This window comes from Vitis riparia, chromosome 16 (genome assembly GCF_004353265.1).
Source record: "Vitis riparia cultivar Riparia Gloire de Montpellier isolate 1030 chromosome 16, EGFV_Vit.rip_1.0, whole genome shotgun sequence".
Taxonomy (NCBI): domain Eukaryota; kingdom Viridiplantae; phylum Streptophyta; class Magnoliopsida; order Vitales; family Vitaceae; genus Vitis; species Vitis riparia.
Genome location: NC_048446.1, coordinates 19,856,355 through 19,868,142, shown reverse-complemented (window position 1 = coordinate 19,868,142; position 11,788 = coordinate 19,856,355). Strand labels below are relative to the sequence as shown.

Genomic DNA, 11,788 nt, shown 5'->3' with positions numbered 1-11,788 from the left:
CTTACAGAATTATTGAAAAGAGGTATATTGATTATAGTCATTTATCTGTAAAAAAAAAATGATGGACAATTTATTATGTATCAAATTATAAGTATTTCATTGGTTCGTAAGAGCAAGTACCAAACTAATAAAAGATATTGAGAAGAAAGATATGTTGATAATAAGAATTTCATGCAAGATGTCTAAAGATAATTGAAAATAATAATAATAATAATAATAATAATAATAGTTATTTATTTTTAATCATAATTAAAGGTTATCATATCTTTAAATAAAATACTCAACATGTTGCTGGGAAGGGTATATAAGTCAATGCCTGGTGTGATCAGAAATCAAAAACCAAAACTTGCAAATCGTTGTTATTCCACAGTATCCTTGCTTTGTGTTGAACATGGGTGGAAGTCTCTTTCAACATTTTCTTGGTACTTTTCTGCTTTTGCTGTGTTTCAAAGCTGGGTTGGGATCCAGTTTCATGCTGGGTGATGCTAAAGTGGGGTGCATGGAGAGGGAGAGGCAAACTCTCCTTCACTTCAAACAAGGTGTTGTTGATCATTTTGGAACGCTTTCTTCCTGGGGTAATGGGGAAGACGAAACAGATTGTTGCAAATGGAGAGGAGTGGAGTGTGACAACCAGACGGGTCATGTGATCATGCTTGATCTTCATGGAACGGGTCAAGATGGAATGGGTGATTTCCAAATTTTGGGAGGTAGAATATCTCAGCTTGGTCCTTCATTGTCAGAGTTGCAGCACTTGAAGCATTTGAACCTTAGCTTCAACCTGTTTGAAGGTAATTATATACATACCTTGTGAAAATTCATCAGTTTATCTCAGCAGAATAAGATATCTCATATAATTCTCTCTTTTCCTTATTTTACAGGAGTTCTTCCCACTCAACTCGGAAATCTTTCCAACTTGCAATCCCTTGATCTCAGTGATAATTTTGAAATGAGCTGTGAGAACCTTGAGTGGCTTTCTCACCTTCCTTCGTTAACACACCTTGACTTGAGTGGGGTTGATCTTAGTAAAGCAATCCATTGGCCACAAGCAATTAATAAAATGTCTTCTTCCCTAACTGAGTTATACTTGAGCTTTACTAAGCTTCCTTGGATTATTCCAACAATATCCATTTCCCATACTAATTCTTCTACTTCTCTTGCTGTGCTTGATCTCTCCTTGAATGGTCTCACTTCTTCAATAAACCCATGGTTGTTCTACTTTAGTAGCAGCCTTGTTCATCTTGACCTCTTTGGTAATGATCTAAATGGTTCAATTCTAGATGCTCTTGGAAACATGACCAATCTGGCATATCTCGATCTCTCTTTGAATCAACTTGAAGGTGAGATTCCAAAGTCCTTTAGTATCAGCCTTGCTCATTTGGATCTTTCTTGGAACCAGCTGCATGGTTCAATTCCGGATGCTTTTGGAAACATGACTACTCTTGCATATCTTGACCTGTCTTCTAATCATCTAAATGGATCAATTCCGGATGCTTTGGGAAACATGACTGCTCTGGCACATCTTTATCTCTCTGCGAATCAACTTGAAGGTGAGATTCCGAAATCCTTGAGAGATTTATGTAATTTACAAATATTATTATTGTCTCAGAACAATCTCTCTGGACCGCTGGAAAAAGATTTTCTGGCCTGCTCCAATAACACATTAGAGAGTTTATATTTATCTGAAAATCAATTCAAAGGGTCATTTCCCGATCTTTCTGGATTTTCACAGTTGAGAGAATTATATCTTGGATTCAATCAACTAAATGGAACTTTACCTGAAAGTATTGGACAACTAGCTCAACTTCAAGGGTTGAACATTCGTTCAAATTCCTTGCAAGGAACTGTGTCGGAAAATCACCTTTTTGGTCTCTCCAAACTGTGGAATTTGGACTTGTCATTCAACTCCCTAACAGTCAACATAAGCCTTGAGCAAGTTCCCCAGTTTCAAGCCCAAGAAATAAAGTTGGCCTCTTGCAAATTAGGCCCGCGTTTTCCTGATTGGCTTCAAACTCAAAAACGTTTGCAGGAACTTGATATCTCTGCTTCTGGAATTTCAGATGTCATTCCCAATTGGTTTTGGAATTTAACTTCAAATTTAGTTTGGTTAAACATTTCCAACAATCACATCTCAGGCACTTTGCCCAATTTACAAGCAACTCCTTCTTTGGGAATGGATATGAGTTCAAATTGCTTGAAAGGTTCGATACCACAATCTGTTTTCAATGGTCAGTGGTTGGATCTCTCTAAGAACATGTTTTCAGGCTCAGTTTCTTTATCGTGTGGGACTACTAATCAGTCTAGTTGGGGTTTGCTCCATGTTGATCTCTCAAATAATCAACTATCAGGAGAACTACCCAAATGTTGGGAGCAGTGGAAATATTTAATTGTTCTTAATTTGGCAAATAATAATTTTTCTGGGAAAATTAAAAATTCGATTGGCATGTTATATCAGATGCAAACATTGCATTTACGTAATAATAGTTTAACTGGAGCACTGCCTTTGTCCTTAAAGAATTGCAGAGATTTGCGTCTTATAGATTTGGGAAAAAATAAATTGTCAGGAAAAATGCCCGCATGGATAGGAGGAAGCCTATCAGATTTGATCGTTGTCAACCTAAGATCCAATGAATTTAATGGAAGCATACCTTTAAATCTTTGTCAATTGAAAAAGGTTCAAATGTTGGACCTTTCAAGCAACAATCTATCTGGAATTATACCAAAATGTCTCAACAATTTAACTGCCATGGGTCAAAATGGGAGTTTGGTCATTGCTTATGAAGAAAGATTGTTTGTTTTTGATTCATCAATATCCTATATTGACAATACAGTGGTTCAATGGAAAGGAAAAGAACTAGAGTATAAGAAAACTCTTGGACTTGTAAAGAGCATTGATTTTTCGAATAACAAGTTAAATGGAGAAATTCCGATAGAAGTAACTGATTTGGTAGAATTGGTGTCATTGAACTTATCAAGAAACAATTTGATTGGATCTATCCCTTTGATGATTGGTCAATTGAAATCATTGGATTTTCTTGATCTATCACAAAATCAGCTTCATGGTGGAATCCCTGTCAGTCTTTCTCAAATAGCAGGTCTAAGTGTTTTAGACCTATCAGATAACATCCTATCAGGTAAAATTCCATCAGGCACTCAATTGCAAAGTTTTAATGCTTCCACATACGATGGAAATCCAGGACTTTGTGGGCCACCACTTTTGAAAAAATGTCAAGAAGACGAAACTAAGGAAGTCTCCTTCACTAGTCTTATTAATGAAAAGGATATTCAAGATGATACAAATGATATATGGTTTTATGGAAATATTGTTCTTGGATTCATCATTGGATTTTGGGGAGTTTGCGGCACTTTATTACTCAACCGTTCATGGAGATATTTCTATTTCCAGACCTTGAACAAGATAAAAGACTGGTTGCACATGACAACAACAACAAATATAAATAGACTACGGAGGAGTTTCTAAAGCTAAATGGTAAGACTTCTCAAATTCTCTCCTTAATTTTTTTGAATAAAATGTATTACCTTAGTAGCCACTTTATATTGTTGCTCAAATCCCTCTTTTATTAGTTAACTTACCTTCCACAATATATGGAGATAAAATAAGATTTTTCAAATAGAAATATCATATTTTGTTTGATTAGAGGTGAAATTTAACTACTAAGGAAGCTTAGAATATTTTAACATATCTGATATAACAAGACAACATTTTTAGCTCTCATTGTATATAGATTAATATTATGGCTTGAGAATCGTAGTTGACAAATTATAATTATCACTATTTTTTCCCATCTTGCTTTTGCATACAATTTTGCCTTTTACCAAAGTTCAATTATTTGGCTTTAATTATCCTTAAGGATATTTGAAGTTTAATTGTAAGAAGTATACTAAGGTGGTGTTTGTTTTTTTACTTAATTCTAAATAGAATCTTAATGTTTAATAGTGTTAAATATTAGGTTGTTTGTTTTTGTAGTATTTTATTTCTATTAAGTATTTGAAAGTAAATAAAAACCAATATGTTTTTTTTTCTATTTAGAAAAAGTTACATATTTTAACTTTTTCTATTTAGTAAAAAGTTTATAATAAGTCATGAAAAAGTAGAAAAACAAATAACCTAAATTCTGAAAACAAATTGTTTTCAGCAAAAAGCCAAAAAAACAAACACCACCTAAGTACTTTCCTTTATATTAATCAAGAAGAGTAACTTTGCAACTAGTGAATACAGTTTTTTCAAATTGATGAGTATTATTTCATTTGCGTAATGCAGAACTTCAATTGGGTAGCATGTCAAGGATGAGCAGGTGATACATGCTTGTGAGTAATGGGTTTACTCGGTGTGGGACAGCCTGAATGTAAGAGCATTTGTGTCTATTGCACTTGTCATCTTATAAATAACTTTGACATGTATTAAGTTTGTTTATTTTATAGTTGGTGTGGCTTAAGTTTCTTATGTAATGCTCTGTTAAAACCTTTTCAAGTATATTATTTTCATTATATCATATGTAAGTCTTGGTATTTTGGTGCTCTATAATTGATTTAGTAATTTGTTTTAAAATTTTTCATTTCCTTCATAGAATCAAATATATTAGAGGAAGATATTAAGGCCTTTGTGGTGCAATGCTAGAAAATACTTCACTTAAAAAAAACGTTTTCTTTTGCTCAAACACCATTAGCACCTAAAGCCATAGTATGAAATAGTACATGGTAAGACTAAGAGCAGAAACAGAACACTCTGTTTTTCTGGTGCCCAAGCATGGAAATTATTATAATACGGAGAGACATCTGGTCAGAATAAAACAAAATTCAAAACAGAGCTTTGATTTCTCTTTGTGAATCATAATGCAGATAGCTGTAAAGTGACTTCTGCCATCAATCCAAAGTTTAACTGGGAATTTGAAATATATTACCTTATGTTTGGTGTTTGAAACAACTGGGGAAGTGTAATGAAAATTCTCTCATTTTTATATTGTTTTGGTTATGGGGAAAAAAGGGATCATCTTTGTTGTTTTTTTTTTTTTCCTTTTTTCAAGGGGAGCCAAAAAGTGGTGGTTTGATTATTTTATCCTATGACACCCGAATATTTTAATTTTATCCAATGTACCGTGTCGACATACTTTGATCTGCAAGTGGAACATTACCAAGAAGATTCACAACTTGGTGCTAAATGCTGGTAAGGATTCTTTCTATATATACTTCACCACATGTGTATGCAGGAAGTGTCTACGATGGGTTTTATTTGTTAATTGTTCTTTCTATATTGAGGCTTCATCCTCTGATATTCCACAATAGATAACCGTCAAAAACCCTTCTCTTAGAGTAGGAGAAAAGAAGCTCCATACTTCTCAGGACACACAGAACAACACCTTGGTTTGAGACCTTGACCATGCTTGCAGAAATGTGTTTTAGGAGCAGCAATCAGAAGTGTAAGAGGCTTTGTATTTGGGAACACTCATGCATTCTCCTCATTCAATTTATGCTTTGTTTTTATGACTAATCTTATGCCACACAGGGAAGCGTTCACAGAGGATGACTGGAAATTGGTCCAGCTTGGACTTACTTTATTTCAGAACATTTTAGCCATTCAAGACATCTCGTTGCAGTAGAAGGCTGGGGAGTCCGCATGCTAGTCGATTTTTATCTCAGAGAGACTATGATTTTTTGGGGAGTTCAGAAGTTGAATGTGGGGAAGTATCCTTCACTGGTCCTAGTAACAAAGAGGACATTCGATAATAAAGCAACTAATACATGGTTTTAATGGAAGTATTGTTCTTGGATTTATCAGATTTTGGGGAGTTTATGACACTTTACTATTCAAATAGTTCAAGGGGATATGCCCAATTCCAGCTCCTAAGCAAGATAAAAGATTGGTTGTATGTGACAACAACAACAAACATGAATAGACTATGGAGGAGCCTCCAAAGTTAAATGGTAAGACTTCTCAAATTATTTCTTTAGTTTTCTGGGTAAAATGCATTACCTTATATTTCTAAGCCAAAAAATTAAGAATGAAAAGTAGACACATTATGCTATTGTTCAAATCCCTCTTCTTTTCTTTGATTGACCTTCCATAATATATCAAAGAAACCTTAGATTTTGCAAATAGAAGAATCATTTAAATGAGCAAGCTTAGCAGATTTTAATATATTCATTATAACAACAATGCATATTTAACATTCATTGTGTATATATTAATATTATGGGTTGAGGATCATAGTTGAAGAATTATGATTATCAATATTTTTATATCTTGTTTCAACTTATAACTTTTTCTTTTACTAATGTTTAAGTTAATTTGCTTTAGTTGTCTTCAAATATCATACGAACATTCAAAGTCTGATTGTATGCAGCGTACTAAAACCATCTTTTTACTAATCAAGAAGAGTAACTCAACAACAAAGAAATTATTTCAAATTGATGAATATTATATCATTTCATCTTTGTATTGCAGAACTTCAGTTGGGTTGCACCTCAAGGATTAATAGCTAATATATGCTTTTGAGTAACAAGTGTATTAAGTGTGAGACAGTTGCATGTCTGAATGCAAAAGCTTGTGATCCAATAAATAACTTCATCATGTATCAAGTTTGTCTATTTGATTGTTAGTGTGGCTTTAAGTTTCTCGTGTTATCTTCTATTTAGAGCTTTTTAAACATATTATTTTTGCTATTATATGGTTCGGTATAATAGAGAGGTTTATTTTTGTCATACTACCCATAGTATGAAATGGGATATGCTACTACTAAAAACAGAGCAATCTGTTTTTCTGGTGCCCAAGCATGAAAGCTGCAGTAAAATAGAGAGGTTTGATTTCCAACTGAGTCAAATTGCTTGAGGTACTTCATATGCAGATTGAGTGAAGGTTGGGGTGTTTCTCACAATGCCTGTTGAGGCTTCATCCGATGATATTTAACAACAGACAGGGTATCTATCAGGTCAAAGTCTTCAATTACAGGCAGAAACACAGTTCTTGATTGGAAAATTTGAAATGGTAAGCAAACTTTATATGTAGTTTTTCTTCCCTTCTCATGGGTTCACTTGTCTTAAACCTCTGATTTAGTTAGTTCCATATTTAGACCATGGCATAGGCAGATCAAACAGAACTAGAAATGGGATTCCTTTCATTAACGAGAAGCCTTTTTGCAATTGCCTTACTAGGTAACAACCTGAGTTTATCTGTGCTCATTCCCTTGAGCAATTCAGGACATCTCATTGCAGCAGAAAGCTGGGGAATCTGCCATTCAATTTTTATCTCTGAGAGAGATTTTTGAAACTGTTGTTCCATGAGAATAAATGATGGACTCAATCTTAGTTTATTACCCAGAATCAAATGACAAATAATTGTCTAGTAAATGGTAGAATATAGTATCATGACTACATTGAAATTCTTGATTAAACAGAAAAATGGGAAATTTTGATAACTATTTTAAAGTATTTTAATCAATATAGGGTATCATGATGAATCAAGTCAACCTTGCCCCACATTTTTGTGGTTATGAATGCATTGAAAGAAAGTAATATTTCGTGTAAGGATCTTGACCTGACTAATCTTATTATTCTGGTCAGTGATCTTGCAGATTTGGTAGAAATGATATATATGGTTGTGTACAGCTTATGGAGAATCTTCAGGCTCATGGCACATTAAGGGTAAGTTATGTTTTCTTTTGTGGGCTAATCTCGAGTGGGGAATCTGTTAATTTGAGATTATTGTTTATAAGGGGAAAAAATATGCCTATGAATTCTAGCCGAAATCATGCAGATGGATGTTGGAAACACCATTAAATGTCTAAGAGATCTTTGCCGATAAAAGTGGGTTGAGTACATCTTTTCGTTTGTTAATACAAAATACTAACTACTGTATAAATGTGTATATACATTCATAAACTCAAAGTAAACAATATTAAAGTAAAATGATCATTGATTTCCTTCAGTAATTTTTTTATTAAAAAATTAGGTTTATGAAGTCAACTTGTCAGGCAATGCATATACCTTTACCTATACTGTAGTCATAGCGACTAAACATCTGTATTTGTTGGGCTTTTTGCTTCTATATCTCTAATGGAACCTGCTGCCGTTCCTACATTCCCTTCCATACTTTGCAATTGAGCCTATCTAGACCTGGAACAGTTCCAGCTCTGCTCACCCTTGTGGGGGAGTGTTGATAGGATAAACATCTTCAACTCCTCTTATGAGATCTTGCAGAGCCCCCTGAATCAGGTTTTAATGGCTTATGCTAGACTCTGGTAAGTCGGTGAAAATTTGGGGGTTCTCACCCATATAGGAGAAACAATATCATCCCTTTATGTTGAGTAGGAGAGACTGAAAGAGTACTGGAAACCATTGCTTGAAGCAGTTCTGGTGCCACCCTTTTCCTCTCTATCTCTCTCTCTCACTCTTTCTCTCTCTCTCTCTGACACATAGACACTGTCATGTGCAGCAATTTTAATTTATTTATTTCAGATATTTTGGTTTATTGAGTTAGTTCAAATAACTAGCAGTAGTGGGCTAGAGAGTGGGTAACATGAGCTATTTTTTGGTAATTGTTGCTGTTTAATCTCTAAGTTGTTGAGTCTGTTAAATTATAAATTTCCTTATTCTTGAGCAATAAAACCATCAGATGAAAAACTTCCAAAAACTTGTCTTTGTTATCTGCTTTCCAAATTCTTTCAATTCTGCTCATATTTTGCCTTAGCAACATAGCTCGAGGGCAAGGGAGGGGACAGGATCATGCCATTAACTTAGAACGTGACAGACACACACACACACCTGAGATTCCCTAATTATCTGGTCCCATGCTTGGAGAAAGGAGGTTGTGGTAGGTAGATGACCAGGGTAAAAATATTGTCGCTTTATGAACAAGAAATCCTCAGTAATTTGAGTTTAAGGCATTGTTGAGTTGATCTAAAATCAGTATAATGTATTATGCTATATCTCTAAGACGGTGGATTGTCAAAGTAGGGTATGTTTTTGTTATGCTGATCTACATATATTTCTTGTAAATTCTTTTGTGATTAGGTTTCTAGAAAATCAAGAAAGGGGAGAAAGAAGAAAACATTGAGTGACAAGAATGAAAATGAAGAAGAGCATTGAGATCATGCTGTCATTCAGAATGAAATTGGTGTCTCCAATTGTGGACAGTCCGCAGATCTGAACATGTCACAGCAAGAAGCTTAGAAAATTCTATTTCTGATGGGAAACAAGGAGGATTCGTACAGATTGGGCCCGAAATACCTGTGCGTGGGACAGGAAGCCTTGGAGGCAGTCTGCCACGTATGGATGTCAGGAAGGCCAAACACAATACTAATGATCTTCATTATGGAACTGATGATTCTTGGGGTGATGAGCAGGCAGCTGTGCTTGATAAAATTGATATTAAGGTGCCTGCCTTGGTTTCTGCTTTTGCAAATAAGCATGTTATCCAAAATATATGTTGGCTGCTTAAATTTTATAAGAACAATTCAACCAGGACACTATGCATTTTGCAGAAGATCTGTGAAGATTTGGAGCTCTCTCCAATGTCATACCAGGTTAGAACTCAACAAACATTTATATGTACATATTTTGTTTGACCAAATTTTGCAGTTATCACTCCTCACCATATTCCACAATATCCTGTGTGAGCAGAAGTCATGTCCATGGAAGGATTATGAAAATATTGTTTGTTTTCTGACAAATTTGGTTAGAAAATGAAAAGTCAACCCCTTCTTTTTGTGGAAGTTCTCTTCTGGAAAACCGGTAGAGAATGTCATTACATCACTTCCCAATCTTTATTGCATGAACTTGGAAGTCTGTAGAAAGAAAGTGGAAAATGGAGAAATATTTCAAGGCTTGGAGAAATTGGCTCAACACAAGGCAATGGATGGATGCACAAAAGTATAGCAGATGCACTTGGGGAGGATGAAACTGATGTTGTGATCTCTCATGAGCCTGTATATCAAAAGTGATGATGATATATTTGCACAGAATAAATATTTTGAGGAAGAATTCGTACATAATTACAACTTATTATTGAACCTGAGTTTTTGTTCTTTGTGGGGCCTAAATATCTCAACTTTGATTCTTTGGGATGGACGCACCCTATCCAATGAGTTGGAAATTATAGGAATTGAAGATTGTGTTGCTTTCAAGCATTCAACTTGGATGACGATTTAGAAGATGCTGAAATTATTGCCTTTAGCAATAAAAAACAGTTAGGAGTTGCATCTGTCAACAATAGAGACATCTCACCACATCAACAAGTGGCTGATGAGTTGGCTAATTTGGGGATGATATAGCTTCTAGTGCATTTACCAATAAATTCTACAACTAAAAGAGAGTTGAGGATGATAATCAATTTTGAGGATGATGAGTAAGTATGATAATTGGCTAGGTTTGTTTCTTTGTAAGTGCTTACTTCAAATAACATCTCTTAAAGATTTTTTTCTTGAAAATGGGTTTTTTATTTTTTATAATGGACAACTGATTTCTACCTTAAAAATTATATTTGGTGATTTTTTACTAAAATTGGTTTGTGAAAATTTGTTTTGAAAATAAGTTATTTTTTAGAACAAATGCTTTTAAACATTTTTGTAGAATATTTCAAGAAAAAATCGAAAACATGAAGAATGTTTATGATGGTAGATTTGTGCATGTGAGTTTCATGAACAATAAACTAAGAAAATTGTTTTATATGTGTTAATTTCTAAATAAAATTTTGTTCTTAAAAATAATTCAACCTTGTTTTAAAAAGCTATTTTTGAAAATTATTGTTTAAAATATTGCTAAAAATATTTACGCCTTCAGTATTTTATTTAATCAAATTGTTATCTTTAAATGACTTTGATGTATATCAAGTTTCTTGTTTTGTTTGATAATCATCCTAATCTAGATTGCATATTTGTTATCTTTATTTAAGGGTTGTTTTTTTTTTTTTTTTTTGTCCATACTCTTCTTGATGTTGTGATGTCTCCATTCATTGACTTGACTTCAAAAGATAAGAATAATGAACCTTTTATTACCTTGCTTTGTCTTTTAATAAGTAACTTAAAAATGCATGTATATTGTGATGTTTCAATTGATTGACTTGACTTCAAAAGTTAAGAAATAATGAACCTTTTGCTATTGTACTTTGTTTTGTAACAAATAACTTAAAAATCCATGTATAGGAGGTTTTCCTTTCTTAAGTCTAAGTCAATAAATCGAATTGGAAGCATTATTTATTTATTTATTTTTAAACCTACTTCTATGATTGCATTTTTTAGTTATTTTCAAATTATGATAAGTTGAAAATTTATCATATATAATTATTTCCGTCTAACTAAATATTGGATTGTTTTTTCTTCCTTTGAATTTTTAAGTATAAACTATTTCATGTTAAAAAATTTAAAGTGGATCTAACTTTATTTACAATTTAAGATATTTTGATTAAGGGATGAATAATGAATTATAATATTTCAACTATTAAGTTAATCAATTAATATTTAAACAAAGTTGGAGAAAGACAAAGACGACATCTCAATTTTAATTTTCCAACAAATTAAGATATGACTTTAGTCATTACACTTAGTTATTTCTTCTTCTTCTTCTTTTATTTTCCTTTGTTTATTTGACATGCAATATTAGTTCTAATCACCATACCTTTGAAGACTTTAAACTCGCAAAAACTTTCAAGTCTTCTTATCACATCTTTTAAAATTCTAATCACTCATAAAATATTTAAGACTTCTAATAATGTCATATTTTTGTAACTATTAACTAAAAGTTTTGGCCGATTAAAAAAAGAACCCAAAGTACTTTGCAA

At 33.2% G+C, this 11,788-nt stretch overlaps 1 protein-coding gene and 1 long non-coding RNA gene across 3 annotated transcripts; both read left to right on the top strand.

Moving 5' to 3' along the window:
- The first annotated feature begins 353 nt into the window (after nucleotides 1–353).
- Nucleotides 354–4,548, top strand: LOC117934103 (receptor-like protein EIX2). Of its 2 annotated transcripts, none has more exons than XM_034855719.1 (3): nucleotides 354–788; nucleotides 879–1,547; nucleotides 4,280–4,548. In XM_034855719.1, the coding sequence occupies exons 1-3, from the start codon at nucleotides 392–394 to the stop codon at nucleotides 4,315–4,317; spliced, it is 1,104 nt and encodes a 367-aa protein (XP_034711610.1). In that variant the 5' UTR covers nucleotides 354–391; the 3' UTR covers nucleotides 4,318–4,548. The 2 variants fall into 2 exon arrangements, with proteins under 2 accessions (XP_034711610.1, XP_034711609.1); XM_034855718.1 differs by having other exon boundaries at nucleotides 879–3,487.
- Nucleotides 4,549–5,298: 750 nt separating this feature from the next.
- On the top strand, nucleotides 5,299–9,979 carry LOC117934173. Its single transcript, XR_004654446.1, has 5 exons — nucleotides 5,299–5,435; nucleotides 5,522–5,940; nucleotides 6,861–7,000; nucleotides 7,576–7,656; nucleotides 9,025–9,979. It is a non-coding gene; the product is annotated as an uncharacterized LOC117934173 (long non-coding RNA).
- Nucleotides 9,980–11,788: the final 1,809 nt, after the last annotated feature.